The sequence below is a fragment of the Kogia breviceps genome, chromosome 18 (assembly GCF_026419965.1).
Source record: "Kogia breviceps isolate mKogBre1 chromosome 18, mKogBre1 haplotype 1, whole genome shotgun sequence".
NCBI classification, from domain to species: domain Eukaryota; kingdom Metazoa; phylum Chordata; class Mammalia; order Artiodactyla; family Physeteridae; genus Kogia; species Kogia breviceps.
In genome coordinates, this window is record NC_081327.1 from 17,062,574 (window position 1) to 17,090,339 (window position 27,766).

The 27,766-nt window shown below is 37.8% G+C and overlaps 1 protein-coding gene and 1 long non-coding RNA gene across 13 annotated transcripts in view; one reads left to right on the forward strand and one right to left on the reverse strand.

Annotated features, from left to right (window-relative positions):
* The window catches only part of LOC131745545 (uncharacterized), a 95,713-nt gene extending 91,075 nt beyond the window's left edge, over positions 1-4,638 (forward strand). The window contains exon 9 of the long non-coding RNA XR_010837932.1: positions 515-4,638. This is a non-coding gene — a long non-coding RNA (uncharacterized lncRNA). The remainder of the gene's footprint in view (positions 1-514) is intronic.
* Positions 1-27,766, reverse strand: part of DPY19L3 (dpy-19 like C-mannosyltransferase 3) — a 73,083-nt gene that overhangs the window by 3,758 nt on the left and 41,559 nt on the right. For 6 of the 12 annotated variants that reach the window (XM_059046030.2, XM_067020138.1, XM_067020140.1 and 3 more), the window contains 10 exons: positions 25,042-25,173; positions 23,568-23,669; positions 21,010-21,083; positions 20,688-20,846; positions 16,887-17,009; positions 16,395-16,506; positions 15,718-15,774; positions 11,720-11,802; positions 4,294-4,426; positions 1,683-1,841 (listed from right to left, as the gene is read on the reverse strand). In XM_059046030.2, the coding sequence (XP_058902013.1) occupies positions 1,683-1,841; positions 4,294-4,426; positions 11,720-11,802; positions 15,718-15,774; positions 16,395-16,506; positions 16,887-17,009; positions 20,688-20,846; positions 21,010-21,083; positions 23,568-23,669; positions 25,042-25,173 (1,134 nt within the window). The other 6 variants (XM_067020143.1, XM_067020141.1, XR_010837928.1 and 3 more) reach the window with 5 other exon arrangements.

The window sequence follows — 27,766 nt, forward strand, 5'->3', positions numbered from 1 at the left end:
AATACAATTTGGAAAAAAATCGTATTTACAAAAAACAAACAGAAGTAGGAATAGGGATTGGGTTTCTTTAAGAATGACATGCTAGTGAACTTAAACTGAACGAATGTCAATGGCTGCTTGGAGATCATCTGGTCCATCCCCTTGGAAGTGTGACCCAAGGCTGAAGAGCAGAGTTTGGTGTCAAACAATGTTCACCTTTAATGGCAAAGCTAGAAGCAGAACTTGGATCTCCTTGTCCTGAGGAACATACTACACCATTCCCTCTCAAAAAATGAAACACAGAAGAATTACTATGACCAGAGAAAGTTCTGCAACTCATTAGACAGCCTAGTTAGAAAAAGTTACACACAAAGCAAAATTTAAATGCATGTATTTGGTCTGTACTTCCTCTGAATTCAAGATAGTTATGGACAGTTATTTTTCCTTGAGCAAAAATCAAATCTCATATTCTTTTCTTTTCTTTCTTTTTTTTTTTTTTTTGTGGTACGCGGGCCTCTCCCGTTGCGGAGCACAGGTTCTGGACGCGCAGGCTCAGCGGCCATGGCTCACGGGCCCAGCCGCTCCGCGGCATGTGGGATCTTCCTGGACCCGGGCATGAACCCGTGTCCGCTGCATCGGCAGGCGGACTCTCAACCACTGCGCCACCAGGGAAGCCCTCATATTCTTTTTTTGCCTGAGCTTTATTGAAGCATAATTGACATAAAATTGTATATATTTAAGGTATACAATCTGATGATTTGATATACATATACATGGTGAAATGATTACTACAATCAAGTTAATCAATACATTCATATTGGTCAAAGGGTATAAACTTGCTGTTATGAAATGAGTAAGTCTCTGGTGACCTAACATATAGCATGGTGACTAGGGTTAATAATACTGTACTCTGCACTTGATATTTGCTGAGAGTAGATCTTAAGTGTTCTGAATCTCAAATTCTGTACAGTCAAGGTTTTATTTATTTATTTTTTTCAGAGCTAGGCTAGGTTTATCACTTTTTCCCCCCACTCATTTAAAAAATATCTATCAGCTTTTACACCAATAATTACAGCACACACCACCTCTAAAGGGTGAAAATCTTCTGTTTTCTCTACCTGAGACCTGGCATAGCTCTGAAAACATTTTCCTCAGAAGGAAGAAAAGAGAAGTAGCTTGTTTTCCTGCTCAGGAGTGTAAGCTTGGCCATAGAAAGCCATTTTTGTGGAAGTGTGCCAGTGGACAAAAAGGGACATCCAGCAAGAGAGCAGGGAGAGTGAGGTTCTACCACACAGGCTGGGGGGTGCTGGGTTGGCACACCACTCTCATGGCCACTTGTATCAGCCAAAATGACGCTTTGGAGCAGCGGTTTAAAAGGCTGAGGTTTCCTTTTTCATTTAGTAGCAAAACCTTAAAAAATAAATTCTATGCAGAGCCTCATGACACAGACCAGTTGAAGACAGAGTTGCTCTGTTTGGTGTGACAGTGGGGACAAGAGCTCCCCTCCCATCTCTCCCACCCCTCCAGCCCCTGTGGCAAGTCACTAACGTGCCAAGGCAGGGGTTCTGCAGAATGCAACGGAGGTGAGTGCTTGATCCACTGTGCGATTCTACAAGGTATAAAGGTCGTTACACTCCTTAGGACTCACACTGGACCCTCTCCTCTGCAGGGGACGCCCCGCACGTGACGGACGGCATGCTTACGTGTCCGTTGGCGATGTCCAGCAGGTCCCGTAGCCGGCAGCCCCGGCGGTGCCTGCGCTCATAGCAGATGCTGTCTTCCAGGATCACGTAGTCGGTGCCAAAGGACCTTAGCAGGGCGTGCACTTCCTCTGGGGCCCTCTTTGCATATATCTGATAGACCTTCAAAACAAGATAAAAATGGAATAGGGCAAAATACCACTTAACTGCTGGGAAGGTTGTCCAGGACTGTCTATTGCTGCAAAACCTCCCACAGGGGTTGAGTCTAGTCGCAGACACCCGGCTCCCCCCACCTCTTCCTGTGCAGCTCGCTCATTCACCTGTAGTCCTGGAGTGTGTGTGAGAAATTTCCAAAAAAAAAAAAGTTGTTGGGATGGGGGAGAGTGAGTCATGCTGAATACATTTGGATTTAGACTCCAAAGAGATCTGGATTTAGGATGTATTGGGTTACGAATATATTCATCAGTAGATGCCAATTCTAAGAATGCTTCACCAAGGTAAATAATGCGATTAAGTAAATAAAACACAGTCTCTACCTTTAAAAAGGGGACCTTTAGACTAAAAGGGTCCATTAGGGGTGGTGGTACAGTCTGGAAGCACAGATACTTGTAAGGAGATCCAGCTTCTGATAGTGGCAGTTGGGGAACAGGACCCCCATAGGGTCCCTGGCCCCAGGCAGGGGCAGCACCCTTGCTCTACTGCTGTCCTGCTGCACTCAAGCTTGACCAGGAGACCCTATACTTTATCCCTCTTTCTCTCGTCCTTCCTGGAGGAAGAGCAACTTGCAGTGCCCAGTGGCAGTTCAACAGGAGGCACGCCTTCCCAGTCACCACCAGCTTCACACACCTTAAGTAAATACACATAGATGGGGAGTGGCCTATATCCTGGGACTTGGCGCTGGGAAAGGTAGAATGGTGTGTGTGTGTTGGGGGAGGGGTAATGAAGAGAAGTGCTGCTTCCTTTGTCACCCACTGATTTCTAATGATATGTCTGTGACTTAAGAGACTGGGTTCTGAGAGCCCAGGTCAGCATGTCTGAACGGATATGCTGAAATGGTGGGGGGTTATCTGCTTCTGCTGCTAACGCTGTTGAGGTCATCCTGCCTACAGTCCAGCACCAGCCTCGGGCTAAGGCATTCCAAGGATCTGAAGGTCATGACTGAAGAAGGGCACTAGGACCTTCCAGATGATCCGTTTTTAGGGCATAAAACTCAGCACATGGGCAAGGATTGGATCTTGGAGAGGATGGAACACAGGACTCCCTGTGCCTCTGACATATCTCTATCTGCATCTCTCTCGAGTTAAGGTGGTGGCCACCTCGTAGCTGAACTCTGGGGTCTGGTGATCCAGGTACCCTCCGATCTTCCTCTAGCTGACTCAGGGCCATCTGCAACACTTGGGCTAGGTGAAAAATTCCCATTTTAGCAGGAACCTATGTTAAGACGATTCTCTTAAAAATGGAGTATTTAGTAAAAATCATTTACTTTTTTAGGCTAGTTAAATCTCACCCCCCAAACAAGACTTTTCAACAAATTTTCAGCCACCAAGATTAAGAAGTGACTGATATAAAACATTAAAAAGTTTGAAACCACTGCTGGCGAGGACTAAGACAGGTACACTTCTGTAGCACTAACTGGAGTGTAAATTGGCATAATTCATACAGACTTGGTAATTCTATCTCGATTACAAATGCGCACACCCTGTGACCCAGCAACTTCACTTCTAAGAACCTCATGTGTGGATAGACACTTTGTGCCTGTGCAGAGCAATGCTTATACAGGCGTATCCTTTGGGAAATTGTTGTATAATTGCAGAAGACAGGGAAACAACCTAAACGGTCAAATAAAATTTGCCACATCCACGTAACAAAATATTATGCAGCTTTAAAAATGGCAAGGAAGCTGTCGATATGCTGATATGGAGTGATCTCCAAAATACATGAAGTGCCAAAAAAAGCAAGATGTAATTAGTGCTTTTGTAAAAAGGGGGGAAAAGAATATGAATTCATGTATATATCCACACACACATTTGTATATACATAAAATTACTGGTAATGTTATTTGCCTCCTGGGAGGGGAACCAGTAGCTGGAAGACAGGGGTGAGATGGAGTCTTTTCACTATGTTCTCTTTTGCATGCTCTGAGCTTTTTTAACTGTGTGGCTGTGTTGCCTATCTCACACACACACACACACACACACACACACACACGAGACATGAGAAACAGCCCATTAAAAATGTGACCAGTCTCTACACACACACACACACACACACACGAGACATGAGAAACAGCCCATTAAAAATGTGACCAGTCTCTCCCCCTTTTCCTTCTCTCTCCAGTTCTAAGCTCTGAGGACTCTGTCCTCAAACACTCTGCTCTGTACATCTCAAGGTGTTCTTCTCCTCAGTTTACTCTTCTACCCGAGAGGAACAGAAGGCTGAAACAGCATGCCTTTAACAGATGGGCCAGGCCAAGGTCTAGACTCTGGAGACGCAAGTCCTGGCAGGCACTTCAGCTCTGCCTTCCCCTCATAACCCGCAGGCAGCAGGAGCCCCGGCTTTACCAGACAGGAGCCAGCCCACTGCTGCCCCACAAAGAGCCAGGAGAGGCACTCACCGCTTTGGTTCGCTCTCTCAGGCTGTTGTCCTCGTAGTGCGGGTGGTTGGTTAAGGTCCTTCCCGTGCACAGCTTGACGCCCGCCAGTAACTGCATACTTCCAGCAAACACAGCCTTCCTTGGAGTGTTAGAGCTAAAAGAGAAAGGTCATGAAGAACCTAGGGGCAAGACAGGAATACAGACGCAGACCTACTAGGGAATGGACTTGAGGATACGGGGAGGGGGAAGGGTAAGCTGGGACAACGTGAGAGAGTGGCAGGGACATATATACACTACCAAACGTAAAACAGATAGCTAGTGGGAAGCAGCCGCATGGCACAGGGAGATCAGCTCGGTGCTTTGTGACCACCTAGAGGGGTGGGATAGGGAGGGTGGGGGGGAGGGAGATGCAAGAGGGAAGAGATATGGGGATATATGTATATGTATAGCTGATTCACTTTGTTATACAGCAGAAACCAACACACCATTGTAAAGCAATTATACTCCAATAAAGATGTTAAAAAAAAAGATTTTAGAGTCTAAATTAACCTCACTGCTAAGGCTTCCACGAAGATAATATCACACTCAGGATCACCCAGCTATGTTAGGAAGGGCTATGAGTCGGGAAAAACACAGGAGGCTGCTCAAGATTCTGATTTGCACTCAAACTGTTTTATGAAATTTTTCGTATCTGTTTTTGACAATGATTGGGAAGCTTCTAATTTACTGTTTTGATGGGTTGGTTTACTCTTATAATGAATTGTCTTAGGATGTGGGTATCTCCTGAGTCTTCTAGGCGAAAACCCACAACCTTCTCCTGCTCTTGTTCCAAAGAGGCAGATTCTAACATGAGGCCTTAAAAGACTGCCAGTGCTTTTTGTATTAAACTTAAAGGGCTGCCTAGAGTAAAACAAATTATAAAGCCAGAAACTGCAGTTGCCATGAGTCAATTCCAAGGGTTTTTGGTTAAAACAAGAAAAAAAGATCACAGATATTACTATAAATTACTTTTTGGAAAAAAAGAATTAGTAAAAACAAAAGAACATGGAAAGAAGATTCTGAACTAGCAGATATCTTATTATCTTATCATACTCAGTATGAAGATGTACAATATTTCTGATGCGGAAGCAGAAGTATTTTATGTTTTCCTTTCCTTTAGTCCTGATTATGAAAGACCAAATGCATCTTAAGGAACACAGGGTATTCTGATATTAAATTAAGATCTCACTTTCCAATTATCACCAAGCTGTGATTCTCTGCCTCCCCATGGGATGCGAGGGACACTGATAGAGGGCCAAGGAAAGACTTCCTGATTTCTGTGAAAGCATTTTTCCTTTTCCCCCAGAAAAAAAGAATCTTAGTAGTTCATTTAATTCCCTTCCATTTTTTTTAAAACCTGGGTGCCACCTGCAAATCAACAAGGTGTCATTTTATTGTGAAGAACATAACGGCTGTTCCATGGACTCTGCTCAATGTAGAATTTCCGATACAGGCCCAGCAGGAATACTGCAAGATATATTCACCCTTTCTGTGTTAAGAGCAAGGAGTGTATGGCTGCTAGGGTGAGTTAAAACGATGGACATAAGTTTTTTTGAGGAGTCTAATAGAAATCATTAAAACTCAACATACTTTACAGAAAAAGCCACAGCAGGCCATTCTCCTCAATGTTTCTGGACATCAGGGCATGAAACTTGCTCTAGTGTTCAAGTTTCTAAGAGAAGCCTCATCATATTCACATATTCCATGAGGATGTTCTACTTACTCCATTTTAGTGCTAAGACTACAGCACGAATGCCACCCAACAAAGGCCTCTGGATGTCTACAAGCAAGGCATCCTACAGCTCAAGCTGAAATAGTTACAAGTAATTTACTTTTGGAAAATGCAAGATTTTCTAACAATGACACTCTCGTTCACTCGAATTCCAATAGGCTTTCTTAAGTGATGAAAAAAAGTGGATAGAATTACAAGGAGCACACAGGGAATGACACAATCTTCACCCTCCCTTATTCCTGTCAGACCCCAGAATGGATTACAAGAGAAAAACTTCTATGTGAACTTGGCTGTGCTTCATAGGATGTCATCATTCTGACAAGCAGACCCAGGAACACAGGCATAAACAGATGTCTGCCCTGTCCCCCTGAACCAGCAATTTATAAGGAGTTCTTGACATGTGTCCCATGTGGTCAGGGAAATAGGAGGGTTTAAATGAAAAGAGGTGCACTGAGTTCCTCAGTGAAAGGTTTATATAAAAATTCCATTTTATGCAATGAATACTTACTAAACGTGTAGTCTGTGCCACATATACCACGCTGCCCTCATTTATAGTGTACCGTAATTGCTGAAGACAATAAATATGGACAAATAAAATGAAAGAAAATGTCACCATTTTTCCAAACCAGTCTTCTTTCCTTCTGTATACTCTTAACTGGCACAAACCATTCTACTGCAATAAATTATACAATTTATATCACAAAGTGGCTGCCTTTGGGTCCTCTGAGCCAAAGAGATTTAGAATGCAGGGAGAAGAGGAGTCTGGTCTCCATGTCTGGCAAAGCATGAGGTAGAGGTGAGAGCTAACAGAGAGAGAACCATCCTGCTCTGTACAGTCTTACTGCCTAAGAGGGCCAAACTTGTCTCTCTTCACAAACGACAAATCCAGCAGCAGAGCTGATAGTATCCATTCAAATGTTTAGGCTGTCTCGGCATCATCATTTTGAACATATAACAGGATTCAGTCAGCATCAGGGAGATGCACAGAGCTGTTTCTAGTTGTGGCAGACAGATGACTGGCCTTTTATCTATTCATGGCTAATGACAAAGGTTTCACCCGCCCCTTCCTGGGCTATCATCACAATACTTTGATGAGTTATACAGTTCACAAAGGTTTAAAATGTCAAAAATCCTAAACTGCTTGCTGGGGAGTTATAAGGTTATTCTTTATTCAGCTAAAAGTTATTGCTGAGGGCCTACTACGTGCAGGGCTGGTGATACCCTGCCTTCAAGAAGCTTACTGGCTAACAGACTCAGCTCTCATTACAGGCAAACACTTCAAAACAAGCCCACAGTTAGTCCACCACATACTGACAACTGCTTTGCGTGGGCCTGCAGCTATGCTGGAAATGGAACACATCAGACACAGTAAATACGGCCTCTCTCCTCTGTAGGCTCTAAGAGCACTTGCTGCTCCCTGCCACCCCAGTGGGCACGGTCCCCAAGGCAACAGCAGCCATCACCAGGTGAGCAAGTCATGTCACAGGACTGCTTAGAGGAGCTGAGGAAAAAATGGAACAAAGTTCATTTGATCGCGACAAGTTTTAATGTTTGGCCTCATTAGTAAAGAGTCAGAAGTTTAAAAGAAATGCAATCCATCTCAACTGCTGGTGCTACAATCCTCTGGATTTTTAACAATCTTTCACAAAAGGTCCTTGGTTTTATTTTAAATAGCAAAATACAAGTACCCTAATGGATTAGATATAATATTTCTTTGAAAACACCTGACTTCCAAGCATACTAGAGATGATGTTTATTCACTTGATTGTCTAATTTGGTTTTTATGCTAGCCCTATGGTAAATCTGGGATATTTAACTGCTCTCTTAAGTATTTAAGTTTATCCATAAAGCAAATGCAAAAAGTAAAACAAGCAAAGTGAAACAAAATGAAAAAAAAAATCACATTTTCTAGACTTTAAAAACCTAGATTCACAGTATTTTACATTTTCTGTGGTAAACTCAGTAGGCAAAGGGAGAAGGGATTCTTTGTCTTTAACTTAAAGTATGCACTATGACAGATGTAATGATGGGTATTCTTCCTTCACAGATACTTTTGCTGACACAGTCTGTGGTCTGCGTCTAAAATAGCTAATGCGCTTTTATCCACTGAATGACACTTCTCTATTATAGAAAAACAAAGCAATTTTTACCAATGTTTGAACAAATGATGTATAAAATGAAAGAATAATTTGTTTTTATAGTTCTCTGCCAAGCTCCATAGCAGGCTGCCCAACCTGCAAACAATTTATTCTGTAAGAAATGTCACTAAATAATGACAAGGACTCACAGGTCAAATGGATTTACATTATATAATTTAAATGTCATTCCAGGAAGACCTGATGGCATTTTGAACAAATAATCTCATTTATTTTTGAAGCTCTAAGCTTCAACAAGTTAATTACTATTGAACTAATGGGGAAACTAAGCATTATAATATAATGTGTGAACATTTGTTTTATCTACACTTCAAAAATTTATAGAATTATGCAAATGCCACAAAATGATTCATTAAGTATAAAAGAGGCTTACAGGCATTTAAGGTCTGAACTTAACCTACATCATGTTTAAAATATACAGTAATTCTCTCTGCTCTGATTAAATGTGAAGGAAGTTTGGTCCATTTTCTCAGGCCCATTGAGAAAATATTGCACATGCAGGCTTCATCATTGGAAAGAAACTATTTCTAGTGAAAAATCTCCTAAAGTCAAGTAGGTAAAATGTCACACTTCAAAACAGTCAAATCTACAGTCTATCTTAATTGCACAATGTCAAAGAAATGTTTCAGGAGCCAAAAATGAAACACTCTAAGGAACGAGGTATGAACTACCAATTGCTGTGACATTTGGCCTTGATGAAGTAAACATGCTTTCTAATCACACATAAAACCTATAAAAGTACCACCTGGGTTTTGCTGAGATACCAGAAAGTAAGAAAACAAAAACAAAAAACCTGGTTTTTAATCTTCGTATTCAGGAAACATCATCAGTAAAAAGGGGTTAATGTGAACACATGCATTTAAATCTGCTGGAAAACAGGGCGTGCAGCACCTCAGTGTAACGTGGAAGGCAGGCAACCAGCCCGGTGAACACACAGGCCTGGGTTGTGGAAGGCATGCGGATGTCGCCCTACTTCTCACAGGGAAGATTCTGGGGGCCTGACTGCAACAAAAGATCCTTGCTGATTAAAAGAGAATTTAATCCCGAAGCATCAAGCATGAAGCCCCAGCATCAAGTACACGAGGCAGACTGGGAGATGGTGGTAGCTTCTTCTCAACACTTTTATGCAAGAGTTGCCCTGTGCCAAAGTGGAGGGTCATTTGTGTCCCCTTGAGTTTCTGCAGGTCACTGTTCCTTGTTCTCACTCATCCCGGAGGGCAGGCAGCCATCCTGTAAGGGAAGCTGCGCTCCCACCGCAATAGATGCTGTCACGACCGCCCTGACAAAGGACAGATGTGAGTGTATCACTTTGGTTATTTGAGAACAGAAGCTGACAGGATGGGGAGGAGGTGTCCCTCACTAACAGTGTGGGGTGGGGACCAGAGGTCTGGCTGCTGCCTTTAGGCAATTTCAAACAGATTTTCAGATACACTCTGTATCCTTAGCCCACAGCCTTTTCTCTAGCACAGCTCAGACCTACTAATATCACAAACACTGTGTGACTAATCAAGGTAGTGGAGTGAAAGTAGAAGGTCATATTTTATGTTTTAAAAACAGAAGAAATCAGGGCAGGTTAAAAGAATAATAAATGCATGCACTTGTGTTTGGAATTGAAGTCTACAGACCAGAGCTGATTTAAATGTTGATTTAAACAAATATACTTTGTGTCTAAACAGACCCTATTTTGGCATACATTCATCATCACTTAAGCTTATTTCACAAACATGCCTAGCAGCTATTTTGCAAAAACAATAATTTAGATTTGAAGACTTTGAAGGGAAAACAGGCAAGATTAGATCACAATAGAACCAATTTTTTGGAACAATACAAATCCTTCAGTTGCTGAGAATTTTTAAAAAGTGAAAAGAGTAAGTCTACATACAGAGTGAAGAACTGTTAGTAAAAGGAGAATGTAAGAACAAAGACCACTTCCCCAAATGTAGAGTAAAAGATTATCTTCTTTACACATGGAATAAGCTCTCATCCATAATTTTTCAGAACCAGAAATGTTATTTTAAATAATTTTCTGTGAGCAAAAGCATGAAAATAAAGGCGTTACAAAAAGTATATCCTGTCTGACACAGCCAAAGACAACTCTGCTAGGATAAAATTTTAATGACTCTACAATTAGTTCCTAAAAGGCTGGGAGTAGAGGTGAGATGTTTTAAAATGCCAATCCGAGTAGATCCAGAAGATCTGCCACTTTCAGGATTCTACCAGACTAGGTACCCTATACCATTCCTATCAATGGTGCAATTTGAAAAATAGAAAATATCAGCCTCACCTTCAGATGCACATGTCATAAATTTCCAGTTGACTATAGCTAATGCAAAAGTAATTAGCTTTTCTTTATATGAATAACCCTCTTTTCCCTTACACAATAAATACTGAAGGAATTACTTACTCTATAATTGTCTGCCATGATTTAAAGTTAAATAAATATCTAAAGACAGAGCACTACTTCGTACTCTCAGCACTGAAAATACATGAAAAACTACACTCATTGCATCTAGTTAACCCAGTCCAACATTGGGACCAAATCCACATATATATTTTAGATACAAATCTCTATAAAGTCCAGGTATTGTACTCAAGAGACCTAAGCTATCAAACATTTACCATCTCTTAATACACAAGCAGTGCTCAACTATACTGGTTAGTAAACATTAGTCACCAGCAAGTGCCAATATGGCTACTAAAATTCTAAGTGATGGAGACAATACAGCCGATGCTTTCAGAATATGTCACATAAGATTTGCGACACCTGTTTAAGTGTGAATAATTACACTGCTGCTTTTTGGTTATAAAATAGGGAAATACAATATTACAGGGCACAGGAATGCTGCTCTGGGTAAAAAAGTTTATTTTTGCTGGTGGGAGGCAGGTTTCATTAACAAAACTTTGAAAAACACAAGTCTCATTCTGATGCTGAATGCTGAGGCAAAGCAACCGTGCAGGCAAAAATAAAAACCAATATAACATGAAAGCATTATGATGTTCAAGAAAGGAAAAGCTCTAGCTTTTGAATTTTAAATTTTCTCTAGGCCTAATCTTGGGCAATATGATTAGTTAAAATGAAATCTGCATTGAGCTAGTATGACTCTAATTAACTGTAGTTTACAGTATAATTTTTAAGTGATTAACAAGGAAAGAATATTTTATGTGTCAGTATTAATAGAAAATTTGAATGGTATTAAAATGAAAGAAATGATAAAGATAAAATTGGCAGAGAATATAAAACTTTATTTCCATTGCTGTCACTGGTTTGAAATGCATCCTCTGATTCTGTTTCCCTCTCCATATTGGTACTTTCCCTTCTTCATGGGATTGTGGTTAGAGAGAATATTTTTTGAACGGAAAGAAATTATTTGCAAATATAGAGTTTTAAAGAAAAACTTGAGAATGAATGTATTTTCTTAATTAGATTCAGAAAAAAACCAAAAAACCAAAACCCAAATGAGGTCTACAGTGACTCTTAAAAGGCACTTTAAATTTAAAAGTTAAAAAAAAATCCTCTTACTTAATCCAGTTCATCAGCTCCACTGTATCTGGATCATAGAATTCTCTCAACTCGGAGAGTTCATCCATCATTCCTGGCCAGAACTGAAATTAAAAACAAAACTAAACAAAACCAAAATCCACCCCCAGACCCACAACTATCACTAAGATTAAAGTGAAAAAGGAGAAACTGCATATAACTTGTGAACTAAATAAATGTGGTAACTGCAATATTAGAACTACTTCACTTCTGCAGTCAACCCTTCTAGTGTAAGTGAGATAAAGTCTGAGAAAAGTTTCCAAAATTATTGTGAGCTGGAGCTAATCAGAAGGAGAGGTGTTGCCAACTTTAAAAAATGAGCTTTTATTTTACACTAATAAAAATGCTATTGTATGTGGTGTTAATATCTAGTAAAACATTAATTTGGATATGACAGGAATAGCAACCATGAGAAAGTTCACAAGATATGAGAAAAATGTGACTAACTAACTTCATGTAATTTATCTTTAAATGTAGAATGTACCCTGTAGAAGACAGCACCCTTTTAGAGCTGCAAAAATGCTTTGGAATACAGAGTCTCATTTTATTCTCGCAACTCCCCAGGGAGAAAGATGACGCAGAAGGCATCATCACCATGGCTATTTATTTTTCATTTTACTAGTCTGGAGACCTCGGCTCAGAGAGATAGATAACCTGAGTTGCTCAGATCAGAGTGGCAGAGTCACAACTTGAAACTTTTCATTGTGTGATATGCTGACTGTATTGTTTAAACTAGAAATCTGGACAACTGGTTTGACGAATATTAACATAATTACAGGTACGAAGGGAGAGAAGAATATTTGAAAGTAGGACGGTCCAGGAAAATCTGGTACATCTGAGTATTATATTTATTCCACTGGTGCCTCCTACTCAACTTGAGTAACTTAAGCTATGCAGATATAATGTAAAAATACACTCTGAATCCACTGTGTTTCTAATATAACTTGTCTGTTTAATTCAACAATTAATTAAATGTTCACTGTTTTATCAAATGGCAGTTGGCTAAAAAGACTTGATCATCTAAATACATGCTAAGGTGAACTGCAGAACTCATTTCCTATATTGGAACAGAAGCCCAGTGATAATGTATCTACACTTCATTAAAGTTGCAAGTATAATCTTTTTTATTTAAGAACCGCTAACTGGAAGCAAAGTGGCACCTGACTGGTCTATGGCTGTTTTTTTAATCCCCATCACTTTCTTATCTTGTCATCTCATCTTTGGCCATTTTTACTACTCATTCATATCTTGTCTCCTGGGTGGGTAAATCAGGAAAATTGCTGGTGCTGGTGACATAAAATCAGGTGTCAGAACTACTAGTCCTAGGTTTCAGAAGAGATGTAATAAAAATTACTGATTAAATGATACCTCTATAGGATTCCATTTACCCATTATCCCTATTAATTTTGATAGCAATAGAATACCAACTTTTAAATGATGTTTTAATTATTTTCGTATAAAACACATTTCAAAATCTGTGAGTTCAATGGTTATTAGATATTTTTCTAGTTGGAAAGTTGCTGTTAATTCTGAAAATGTTAATATCTGGTAACACAGTCTTATGATAAACTTCTTAAACAACGTGAAAACAAATGTTGAATTAACTAAATGCTGTTCCTAAATGACCAGCAGTAGTTTAGATGAGATTTTAGGTATCCAAATAAGTTAATTAACATGAGATCCCAATAATTTTATTAAACTCTTGATTTTAGAGTGGAGACTAGCACATACTTTTCCCTTTTAAACAGGATTATCCTAAGCAGACATATAGCAAAATAAGTATTATGAACAAGAAAATCTGAAATCCTCACTGTAAGTGCTATGTAAAACTTAAATCAGGCTTTGAAATATTAGTTCGTATTTCTTACAGATAAATCTGTTCAATAGTTGGAAAACATATTCAGTTTCAGGGTAACCCCTAATATACATAAGATCTTTATTTTCTTTGTGATTTTGTATTTTACAAAATACAAATACAGTTTTGAGAAGCTGAAATACGTAATCTATTTTATACAGTGAAAGCTGGATGCGTTAGGATTTCTCCTGAAGTCCAATACTGAGAGAGGTGAGGCCATCTGTCTTCGGAGGGATTCTTCAGAATTACTACTAACTCTCTTACTCAGGGTACATCTACAAAGATTCCCTGAGGAAATGATGGCCTTTTCAGTACTATCATTGGTTCTTCTATAGCAATGGTTCTCAAGAGGGGCTGGGGGAGGGATCCTGCCATACCCGCAAGGGGACAATTTGCAATGTCATTTTTGATGGTCACAACTGGAAGCTGGTGCTATTGGCATGTAGTGGGTGGAAGGTACGGATGCTGCTAAGTGTCCTATAATGCACAGGACAGCTACTAAGACAAAGAATTATCTAGACAAAATGTCAACAGTGCCACTGCTGAGAATCCCTGTTCTCTGCAGGGGGTTCTCAAGTTTGATGGTGCATTAGCACCACCTGCAGGGCTGGTTAAAACCTGGATCACTGGAGTAGGACCCAAACTCTGTATTTCTAACAAGTTCCCAGGTGATGCTGATGCTGCTTGCTTATTTCTTCTATAATGTCCTTCCTCAATCTTACCAAGAACAAGAGACTTAAGTTCTCAAGTAGCTATTAAAAAATCAACAAATTTTCAAATAAATATCTGAGACATAAAGGAACTCAGCCTACACACAGAGACAGTGGGAAAGGACTGTTACGGTGTGTGTCTGTATTTAGTGGTGAGACAGGAGTGATGATGAGCTGCATCTTTTCTGTGAGGAGGGCGCTTTATCCCTCAGAATCAATGTATAATAAAGCTACCTCATTCATCATTAAACATATATTCTGCCTAATCCTTAACTGTTGCTTTCCGGATGTTTGTAAGAAGTTTCATTTATTTACCGTACAGCAATAAAATTCCCAGAGACATGGTAACAGAAATGACCTATTTCTATGTTTTCTAGTATCTGGGAGTTGGAACAGTGGTCCACCCATAACAGCAAATGTTTTGATAGACAGGAACACAATAGAACATAATTTTTTGAAATATTTACAATAGAATTGTCTAACAGTGATTATCAAACATTTATTTTAGCCTAAAACCTTTGCTTCAAATAAAATCTTACATGAAAATATCAGCAAATAAACCCAGAAGCTGAGCTGCCATAGCTGATCCTTTCTGTAGGAGAATCCCACCCGCCTCCCCACTCCCTTTAGCTGCCCTCCCAAATCAGGAACTATACACAGTAGAGTTTGAAATCCATTGTTCTAGCTTAAAGTTTGAAGAAAAAAATATAAACTTAAAAAATATGTAAGATTTTTTTTAAAAAAGAGAGCATAAGAGCTCAATTGGATAAAACAATCCAAGCTACCTGCCCAGGTAACAATTCAAGCCTCTAAATCTCAAAGATGTGATGAAAGTCTCACTGTCTCATATGGAGGAGTCTCAGAACAGAAACACAGTTAATGCTGTTTCAGAAATTAGTCAACTGAGAATATGAAGAATTTCTTTATTTCCTACTGAACTGAAGGACATAACAAGGCTAAACTTAGACTGTATTTATATGTGCCCAGCCCTCTTACAAAGATGATTTTAAGCATCTAATAAAATACGTAGGTTAAAGTAAGATGCATTTTAGGCTCTTACTCTATAAAAAGCAGGGAACAGGGAAAACTAAATTTTCTCCTTTATTCACCTCAAAATAGGTCTGAAAACATCTTTATTTTCAGAATTTGCATCAGCTGACTAGTAAGTCAAAACCAAAATTAATTAGAATAATTAAATTGTAGTATTTTTGGTTACAAAGTGTTTACCTGTTAAATCCCATTTTGGGAAGTACATCACTCTTCCTATCAATGTCAACTGCCATAAGAAGAAGCTAAGTAGATATTTGTAAGTTCTGCAAACCACTCTACTTGCCAATGACACACAAAGTACACTGAGTCAAAGCAATGATTCTGCTAAATAGATTAAAGACAGGAATGAGGACAATCAACCTTACCTTATAGCACAGATACAGCAGTATTAATATCGGTATTGAATATCGCAATATACATATCTATATAAGAAAGACATTATTTAGATTACAAGTGTTTGGAATATTTTTGCTTTTACATTTTTGCTTTGTAAATATGTAAACAGAGCATGTAAATACGTTAACAGAGCATGAGTCTCCGATATGCAAGACAACTGAGTCAATCATTCATAAGCTATTTGTAGCTCCTACAATATTGCCACCTAGTGAATTTATAGGGCAGAACAACCCAGAACTGTACTTATGGGCCATTAATCATTACTGTACACTTAGTAGTAATTATGTTTATATTATAATAATTAACAATAATAATAATAGCGATAACTCTGGATAATGGGATTATTGATGATTTTTAATTTTCCTTTTTGTGCTTTTCAGTATTTCCAAATTCTGTATAATGAACATATCTAACTTATGGTCTGGAAAAAAAAATAATTTAGAAAATAAAGCTAAAATTAAACATAAAATTATTTAAAAATAATTCCTTATAAAATCATAACGTATCAATTATTTTTAGCTTTAAATTTTAGTATCCGTTTTATCAAACTGGTGTATGGACAACTGAAAAAAAACCACAACAGAATTGATAATGAAAGAAATACTAGAAGTCATAAAAATGAAATGGAAAAAGAAATAGCACTGACCCTCTTTGGGTTATAAAGATGGATCAACTTCAGAAGTAACTCCCATATTTCAGGGCTGCATAAGCCAAATGATGCAAACACACACATATGTGATGTCCAGAGGTACTTCATTCTGTAAGAAGAGAAGCAGGCAAAGGTCAACAGTGCTAGCTGTGTAGAAACCTGGAGTCTGAGACAGCTGTAAAGACAGCTGTATTATTTGTGATAGTAAAATCTTACTAAAACTATGCAGAAACCATTGCCAAGGGGTTACTTATTAATTCCATTGCCTTTTGAGAACCATCATATAAGTAAAAATAGAGGAATATTGGTAATTAGGAAAAAAACTGGTTATAAATAACAGTCTGTACTGCGAGAAGATAGTAAACAAGGACATTTTTATAGGAACCATAATCATTAATGAAGATTATCATCAGTTTCCAAATTGTATTGCTAAACTATGTCAGGTAAAGAGTGGTCAAATAAAAAAATAAACAGATAAGACAAAAATACCTCATTGTACTCAATGCCAAGAATCCAAACAGAATCGTATGTATTAAATTGTAGGCAGTTTCTGGTTTCAGGGCGATTGTGTACTCTCCCATTTTATACATGGATTGCTGATTTGTAGAATCACTGCATTAAATAGTACATATACAAAAATTAAAGCTGGATAACTAATTTTAATTTAGTTAAGTCTTTCTTAAGAAGATAGAAGGACTTCCCTGGTGGCACAGTGGTTAAGAATCTGCCTGCCAATGCAGGGGACACACGTTCCAGCCCTGGTCTGGGAAGATCCCACATGCCTCAGAGCAACTAAGCCCGTGCGCCACAACTACTGAGCCTGCGCTCTAGAGCCCACGTGCCACAGCTGCTGAGCTCATGCCCCACAACTACTGAAGCCTGTGCGCTCTAGGGCCCGCATGCTACAACTACTGAGCCCATGTGCAGCAACTACTGAAGCCCATGTGCCTAGAGCCTGTTCTCTGCAGAGAAGCCACAGCAATGAGAAGCCCACACACCACAATGAAGAGTAGCCCCCGCTTGCCACAACTACAGAAAGCCTGCGCACAGCAACGAAGACCCAACGCAGCCAAAAATAATAACCAACTAAAAGAAAAAAAGATACAAGAAACCTATGCCTTCATATATTTAGAAATGTTTTATTTCCCTAAGATAAAGTGAATCAGCTCTGATCAATTTTGAATTTGTTTATGAGGCTAAAAGTATCATAATATAAATGCATTAATAATTAGAGTAACTAAAATTGAACAAATTTCATTTTAATTTAAGCAAAACCTTAAAGTCCTTCAATCCTTTAAATTATAAGAGATAGCACAAAAATATTATTTTGGAATCACTGAAACTACAAGAGATCTTTAGAGATGTCATAGTAGTTACTCATATTTTTCTAGTTTTTACAAATAAGTAAAAATGTACTCATTAACTTGGAATTCAGTTCCTTTACGAACCAATGATCACATTTTTAACCTACCACAATACCTCATTACGTAACAACTAACATGATTTTTTAAAAAATTAATTTAATTTTGTCTGCGTTGGGTTTTTGTTGCTGTGTGCGGGCTTTCTCTAGTTGCGGTGAGCTGGGGCTACTCTTCGTTGCGGTGTGCGGGCTTCTCATTGTGGTGGATTCTCTTGCTGCGGAGCACAGGCTCTAGGCACACAGGCTTCAGTAATTGTGGCATGCGGGCTCAGTAATTGTGGCTTGCGGGCTCTACAGCGCAGGCGCAGTAGTTACGGCGCACGGGCTTAGCTGCTCCGTGGCATGTGGGTTCTTCCCAGGTCAGGCCTCGAACCGTGTCCCCTGCATCGGCAGGCAGATTCTTAACCACTGCGTCACCAGGGAAGTACCCTAACGTGATTTTTAAACATCAACTATGGCTACATTAAGATGACTGCACCCATAAAATTAACAATAACCCTTCAACATCATCTAACACCCAGTTCATGTTCTATTTTCTATTTATTGCAATAGTTTTCAGGTGGTTTCTTTGAATGAGGATCCAAAGCTTTCATACTGCATTTCATCAATGTCTCTTTAAATTATCTTTCAATCAATAAACGTACTCCCCCTCCCCACTTTTAAGGGCATTTACTCGCTGAAGAAAATGCATCATTTGTCCTATAACTGTTCCTACCTTCTGGATTTGGCCGATTGTCTCCTCGTGGTGCCATTTAAAATATTTCTCTATTCCCATGTTTCTTATAAACTTGTAATTAGATCTAGAGGTTAATTATTAGAGTCAAGTTCATTTATTTTGGCAAGTACACTTCATGGGGATATGATGTACTCCATATTGCATCACATTGGGAAGCACGTACTGTCTGGTTGTCCCCACTTGAATGATGTTGAGATGGATGAGTGGGTTCAGATTTGCACAATTTGTTGTCAAGGGGAAAAGGAAACAACAGTAAGGGCTGCCAGTTTAAGATAAAAATCATAACTTCTATAAAGGCCCCACTTATCCTTCACACAAATCCAATAGACTTGGATATGTACAATGCCTCTATGTAACTATAGACCTATTATTTCCTGGAAATCCTCTTTTTCACCACCCTAGATACATAAGAAAATTAAAATGATACTCTATGGTAATTTTCACCACTGGTGATAATCTTTACTTAAACGTTATATATCACAACCCAAACTCTGGCTTCCATTGATACTAAAAGATTACTCCAGACAAGACATACCCTCTCATCCTCCCTTGATACCTGGGAGAATTCTGCAACACCTCTCCCGGTGCCCACAACTGAGCTGTAAAGCTCTATTAATCCCGTAAGTATAGAACAGGGTATCCTTTTCAGTTATATACTGCACACTAATGTAGATGTGGTGTATAAACGTACTGGTACCATCCTTCCTAGTACTAGAAGGTAGAAATACTTTAAATACTTGGCATTGATAATATTTCCTTCTGACGTTAATTCACATTGAGACACTATAATTCTTAAATGACTTTAATTAATGTAGTGCTTTCCTCTAATAAAGTCCTAATACCCCTGGCCTGGTAAAATCTTTATCTATAATCATATACCAAATAAGCTTCCAAGGACGGCTCATAGATTCACGCTGAGCATGGCAGACATTTTCACACAACACTGCAGGCCAACTGAACTTCCTGCTTTTCATGCTGTCTAGAGTCCTGTAGACACCTGGTGTGTCTAGAATAATATTAAGTTACACTGTCTAGAATAATTTCCATCTATTTTCATGGGGCTAAATTTTTATCTTGGACTCGGTATAAAAAGAACACTTCTGAAAGATACTAAAATAGTTTATAGTCAATGAAATAGCTTCATGGCTCAATGTTGCTTCATTCTTAATAATCATAAAACACCTCAACTGATCTGGGCTCACTGTAATGACTTTCTCCCAGCACAGCTCTCCGGTGGCTGCGAATCACAGCTCACCAGCACCTTAATTGGCAAGGTAACTACACAGGAAAAGGGCTTCCTTCTGGGCTTCATTACTTTTCCACAAATGACAGTAGCTTCAACTTCTTACACTTAATCTTCTTTCAATTTAACATGGATAGTAAATGCAAAAACCTCCATCAGCTTGATAGGTAGGTATTCTTCATACTCCCTGACTTTCTCTTTTAAGTAGATTGCAGACATGCTAAGTTTTAAAAAACTGTCAACTAATACTTAAGACTTTTAGTAGATGCTAATAATTATGGTCCATTCCAACTTTATAAGCCCTTAAACAAGATGCAACAAAACAAATAAACAATGGTTAACTCTTGACAGTTCATGAGAAATAAAAAAGGCAGGTGGAGAAAGAAAGGTAGAAAAACCCAGGAAATTAATAATGGGAACAAAACAGAGAGACTACAATTCAATAATAATAACACTTGCTAATGATAGCTAAAATCTACACAATATACTCTACGCATGAGGCACTGCTTTAAGTACTTTATGTAATTTTCACTTATTTCTTTCTCACTAAACCCTGTAGAGTAAGTACTCTTAGTCCTCTCATTCTACAGAAATGGAAATGGAAATAATGAAGGGTTATGTAACTGGCTCAAAGATCACATTGTTCCCAAGTATGCGAGCCAGGACTTCAACCCAGACCTGTGTGCATGGCATCTACTACTTTTTACTGTCTCTTAACTATTCCACCCATACGGAATGAGAGTACAGTCCACGCTAACTTGGGTACGTTCCCCCTTTAAGATGACTGTACTCTGTTCTGTATCTGATGTTTTGATTTTCAGCTTAGCAATTTTTTGCAACACAGAACAAGTTCATTAAATCACAGAATTAGATTTCTGAAATATGCCATACCTGAGATTACGGAAGGCAACAGCTAATGCTGCAGTCACTGTGATGGACAGAACAAATATATAGGCATAAAAAAGCAGAGTATCTGAAAGCCTTTCAAATGTATTAAAAGGCAGAAGGCCAAATGCTTCTTCACACAGATACAGGTTTGCATCAAAATCTCTAGGAAACAAAGAGAAATCAAAGTATTAAATTCAAGTAAAAGATAAGTAAACCTCCAACTTTTCCTCAAAATAAGCCTGAAATTAAGAACTGATAACTTACATTTTAAAGACCCTGCTGATATAATATAAAAAGCAAACACAGACTTTAAATTCAGTCATACCTTGTTGCTCCAAATCCAAATTTTGCCTTCAGAAATTTAAATATGTGTTCGTCTGACTTGAGGTTAAGAATTTTCTATCAGGGAGGGAGAAAATAAAAATTGCTATCAGTTCCTTATCCATGGTTTTCTGATAATTTCCCATTGAATACACATCTTCAGTGCTCCATTTCATAGGACTGTATGTGTGTGTATGTGTAAAATTAGTAAATGTTTACAATAGGTCTTAGAACTGAGAAATTCTAAGGCAGGGATTTTTTCATTAAAAAAATTCTTTTATTGAAGTATAGTTGATTTACAATGTTGTGTTAGTTTCTGGTGTACAGTAAAGTGATTCAGTTATACATATATATTTTTTCTATTATGGTTTATATTGAATACAGTACACTGTACTTTACAGTAGCACCTTGTTGTTTATCTATTTTATATATAGTAGTATGTATCTGCTAATCCCAAACTCCTAGTTTATCCCTCCTCCAACCCCATTCCCCTTTGGTAACCCTAAGTTTGTTTTCTATGTCTGTGTCTGTTTCTGTTTTGTAAATAAGTTCGTTTGTATTATATTTTAGATTCCACATATAAGTGATATCATATGGTGTTTGTCTTCCTTTTTCTGACTTACTTCACTTAGTATGATAATCTCTAGATCCATCTATGTTGCTGCAAATGGCATTATTTCATTCAAAAGCAGGGATTTTCAAACACTCTCTATTCCTTTTTTTTTTTTTTAGCAGAATCGTTTTTGCAAACAAAGTCTAGGCATAAGTTCAACATGCAAAACAGATAACAGATGAGGTTCTCTGGTTTCAGGGAGAGGGAGACGGCTGAAGCCCAGTGAGTACAACTTTTTAAATCAGAAAACCGATAATATCATGATCTGAAACCTCAAATAGGAACATAGCCCACAAAGCCTATTTTGCATTGGGTTTTTCTGTCTGCAGATACAACTGATATAAGACCCATTCTTTCAAAGACAATTCAAGACACAGCAATAACCTTCAAGGGGTGAAGAGACAAATGCCAGTGTTTATCATTAGTGGGTATAATTTTAATTCACATTATTTTATTTTTAATTTATGGCTTACAAAAATTCATATAACATAAATGAAGAAACTGTATCAGAAGAAAAATGATGACAGAAAAGAAAATAAGATTAATTCAGAACTGAGGTTAGTACACAAAATATATTCAGTAGAGATGAGCCACAAATCTGGGCTCATGCATTCTAGTAGCAAATACAAAGAGGGAAATAAAAGCATTTATTCTACTCACAGGGTCATAAGATTATAACAAACCAGTTGCTCAAGAGACATCCTTATAATCCTAAAACTGAGACTCAAGAGAAATTTTCCCCATGGGTACAGTAGAAACAGCAAACAGTCTCAAAGACTACTTTAAAAATTCTTCTCATTGTAGGCAGCTGGCAGAACATCAAGTGCAATTCAATAGGCACTATTCTTTGGGGAGTCACAAAACAGTGGTCCAGACAAGTAGCTCTCTCCTGGCTTAGGCACAGATAACTGAACATGTAGAGTGGTGAAACAGACGGACTGCATATCTTTCAGCCAATCTTTCAGAAATGCTGATTGTTCTGCTCAAATAAGTTTTTTTAAAAATAAATTTTATTTATTTATTTATTTTTGGCTGCGTTGGGTCTTCGTTGCTGCCCGTGGGCTTTCTCTAGTTGTGGCGAGCCAGAGGCTACTCTTTGTTGCGGTGCGCGGGCTTCTCATTGTGGTGGCTTCTCTTGTTGCGGAGCATGGGCTCTAAGCATGTGGACTTCAGTAGTTGCAGCACGCGGGCTCAGTAGTTGTGGCTCTCTGGCTCAGTAGTTGTGGATCGTAGGCTCTAGAGCGCAAGCTCAGTAGTTGTGGCGCACGAGCTTAGTTGCTCTGCAGCGTGTGGGATCTTCCCGGATCAGGGCTCGAACCCATGTCCCCTGAATTGGCAGGTGGATTCTTAACCACTGAGCCACCAGGGAAGTCCCTCAAATAAGTTTTTGATAAGTAGTGAACTATATGGAGTTTAAGAAAATAGTGACAGGACCTGGAGTGGAGGTGTTTAATGTGGCTGACTGAGTGAAGGGTCTGTTTTTCTTTGACAGTCAACAGACAGTGAGAGAGACTGCCATTCTCTTACAGAAGAGGAGTCTGTCATGTCCATGCAGCTGTCTTCTGTCCTGAGACCAGCCTTCCCAGAGGGGCGAAATCATCTCAATTAATCAATGTGGTTCTGATAGTAAAGCCAGTTTATTTATGAACTTACCCCAATTAAAATCATGTCATTTTTTTTTTAGTACCACAGTACAGAAAACGCTCTAAAAAATAGAAGTTTTAAATTTAGAGAAATACTTGTTTAATGCTTTTAAAGCTGAGTTTTTAAAAAGTTTAATAACTCAAAAGGTGGGTTCAAAGTAGAACACGTTAAAGAGCAAATAGAAATCAAGGACTAAAATCAAGAAAATAATCCCGTTACTGAAACAAAGGTAAAACTGAGTCTGTTTAAAGTAAAACTGGTAACTCTTTAGTAACGCTAAATTAAATGTCATTTTATTAACCTACCTTAATAATGTTGTTGAGAAAAAGTGTCAAACATAAAACCACAAATAAATGTAACAATAGTTTCCCAAGCCTATTAAGGAAGCTTCCAGTTTTCAGGTTTTTCTAGAAATTAAAAGAGTTGAGTTTCAATTTTTTAATTTTAATATAACTTCATAAACATTTAAGATGAGATTACTTAAGAATTTAAAACATTGGGTCACACAACATATAGGGGAAAATATAACCTAATTTTCATGAGGTTACATTGCCTTAATATTTGTCATTTTCTAATAGTAAATGAATCACTTAATAATAAGCTCCATATGATGAGGAAATGTGTCCTTGTCCTTTTTTTTTTTTAACGACCTCTTCAACCAGAGTATGGAGTCGGCCACTTAGAAGGTACTCAGCATATACTGACTGAACTTGATCCACTGATTCATCTTTTTATCCATTGATTCATATATCACAGACTATAACCCATTAAATAAAAGGCCTATATAAAAAAAGTAAATTATGCTCTTTGATACATAATAGTTTTTTTATAACCCTCAAATAACTTTATGGATTATCAAATATAATAATATCTAAACAGTTCAAATATGAGTGATGTTTATTTATAATTAAGGTTAAAAGGATAAATGAGAAGTACAGTTTTTAATAGTCAACTAAAAGCCTGTTTTTTTAAATTTTGTGACGATTTGTCCATAGCAGCTCTCACTCAAAAGACTAATAACAAAACGTATTTATTCTTCCCAAAATGGAAAAGAAAACAGCTTCTTCATATAAAAGTGCTTATAAGAAATGTTTCTCATATGCTTATAATACAGAAAACAGGCTTTGCAACATTATTAAGGAAAAACAACTAACTCTTAAATTTTATGTAAATTTAAGAGATTTTAATTATATAATAAAGTCAAATGATGAGGCCAACGTCAAACATGTTATTTTAGGAAATGTCCCATTTTTTTCTAAAGGTATTTATTTGGAATCTCAAAATTCTCAAAACAGAGTTAATTTTAACTCACTTAAAAATCAATAATATGATATGGAAGGATGGGGGAAAGAGTGGTGTTACTACTTCAAATAACAACAAGGTGTCCACCAACTTTAAAGACTGTGACAAACACATTTCCACAAGCAAGATGTTCTTCTCACTCTTGAGTTCACACATGAAAAAAGTCAACATTTTTTTCTCTTTTATTCCAACTTTAAACCAATGGCAGTCAAACAAGTATCTCTGGCTAATCCTGAATTTAATTAAGATTCCAATTTTCTAAGAAATAATAAACGTCAAAATAAAGGAATGGCAGATCAGAAAACTTGAAAACAAATGCTATACCATGCACTTCAAAAAAAGCAAATAATGGCCCTACTGCTTTTTAGTGGGAATTTGGTCATAAATTTTCCTTTGTATACTATATGAAAACAAGGTCTAAACAACCACACAATTAAAAAAAAGTTTACTTTGATTAAGGACAAAAAAAAGTCCTACCTGAAGTTTTCTTGCAATTAACACCGAAAGGTTAAAACTGATAAGCAATGATCCAAGAATCATGGAATTAAAAAACTGAAGAATGCAGACAAGGAGTAAACCTGTTAGCTGTATACCATACAGCCATGTCACCTGCAACAACCAAGGATTAGATGGTTAAACAGATTTTATCAAGAGACTCCCACATGCTGACAGGTTGGTCCCTAGTTGGATACATCTCAAGTTATAAATAATGCAGAAAACACACCTTCCTTCAAGTAATACAATCTAAGAAAGGAAGATAGTAACTCTTTATTTACCTTTTAATTACAGAACATTTTAAACTTTATAACATTAAGAAGAACAGGGATATATGAAGTAGGGGAAGCAAACAATGGTATAAATATATTCTAGAAATAGGCAAATGCTGTTTGTAGTCTTTAATTTTCTTCTAAATTCCTTTACAGTTAGGGCCTATAGTATTTTATTGTATTCCAACAATCAGTATTTTTATCGTACTCCATTATTTCCCAATCTTCCCTAATGACTAATGATGTTGAGCATCTTTTCAGGTCCTTATTTAACATTTATATATCTTCTTTGGAGAAATATCTATCTAATCTTTTGCCCATATTTTAATGTTGAAAGAGTTGCAAGAATTCTTTATATATTCTGGAAATCCTTATTCAGATATATGATTTGCAAATATTGTCTCATATTTTGCGAGTTGTCTTTTCACTTTCTTGATGGTATCCTTCCAGGTAAAAAAGTTTTTAATTTTGATGAAGTCCAATTCATCTATTTTTTCTTTAGTCACTTGTGCTTTTGGTGTTATATCAAAGAAGGCTTGGGCTACTCCAAGGTCATAAATATTTATTCCTATCTTTTCCTCTAAACATTTCATAGTTTTAGCTCTTAAAATCAGGTCTATGATCTAGTTTGAGCTAATTATTGTGTATGGTAAGAAGAAGGGGTCCAACTTCATTCTTTTGCATATAGATATCCAGTTATCACAGCACCATTTTTTAAAATGGGGTTTTCCAATTTAAAAAAAAATTAAATTTTATTTTATTTTTATTTATCTATTTTTGGTTGCATTGGGTCTTCGCTGCTGAGCGCGGCTTTCTCTAGTTGCGGCGAGCGGGGGCTACTCTTTGTTGTGGTGTGTGGGTTTCTCATTGTGGTGGCTTCTCTTGTTGCAGAGCACGGACTCTAGGTGCATGGGCTTCAGTAGTTGTGGCACGTGGGCTCAGTAGTTGTGGCTCGTGGGCTCTAGAGCACAGGTTCAGTACTTGTGGTGCACGGGCTCAGCTGCTCCACCGTATGTGGGATCTTCCTGAAGTAGGGCTTGAACCCCTGTCCCCTGCATTGGCAGGCGGATTCTTAATCACTGTGCCACCAGGGAAGTCCCATCACAGCACCATTTATTGAAAAGATTACTCTTTCTCCATGACTATTTTGGCATCCTTGCTGAAAATCAGTTGACTGTTTATTGCTGGTCTCTCAATTCTATTCCATTGATTTATGTCTATTCTTCTGCTTGTATCACACTGTCTTGATTACTGTAGCTTGGAAGTTAAGTTGTGAAATTGAAAAGTGTGAGTCTTCCAACTTTGTTCTTTTTCATGATCTTTTCTGCTATTCTGGGTCCCTTGAGTTGCCATATGAATTTTAGGATCAGCTTGTCGATTTCTGCAACTGGGATTCTGAGAGGAACCATGTTCAATTTGTAGATCCATTTGGGGAGTATTGCCATCTTAACAATAGAAAGTTTTCCAATCCATGAACATGGGAAATCTTTCCAATTTATGCAGGTCTTTAAAACTTTCAACAATGTTCTGTAGTTTTCCGGGTATAAGTCTGCACTTCTTTTGTTCAATTTATACCTACATATTTTATTCTTTTTGATGCTTTTCCTTCTACAAAGTATTTGTATCTTTTGCTCCCTTTTCCATAGGGGTGTAAATATTTTCCTCATTAAATCTGTAGGAACTCTTTAAGCATAATCTTTAAGCATAATGACTCATTCAGGAATACATTTTTTTAAAATAAAACTTTTTTGGTCTCTATTTGGATTGCGATGTTTTTTGATGCTGGCAGTCTTTTTTTTACACCAGGTAGGAATATTTAGAGAAAAAAGAGCAGTTTGTGTTACAAGATTGCAGTTTTATAAATGTACAGCCTTCCCTTGGTATTTGTGGGGGACTGGTTTCAGGACCCACAGTGGATTAACAAAATCCTTGGATGTTCAAGTCCCATGGTCAGCCTTCTGCATCCATGAATTCAACCAACTGCAGAGGACTGTATATATTTATTGAAAATATCTGCATATAAGTGGACCCATGCAGTGATACTCATGTTGTTTAAGGGTCAACTGTAATGATATCCTAGGTTCAAGAAAAACACTGCAGGTGATCAGCCAGAAATGTAATACTGAGCTGTATACTAGAAAGTTGTGGATTATCAGTGGTACTTTTGATGTTCCTTCTCAGGTTCTATTAGTTCAGAGTTTAGAAACAAGGCAGCAATAACACATTCTTCCTATATAGAATAATCAAAATTTTCTTCAATGGCATGCTCATGCTCTTCATTATCATTCATAATTAAACATGGTTAACGTTTTTTAACATTCATAAAATATTGGGGAGTATGATAAATGACTCACTTATATCAACTCATTCAAATTGAGGCAGTTGGTTCTACAGTCTATGTTCTTAACTGGCTAGAACATAAGTACTGCCACAGA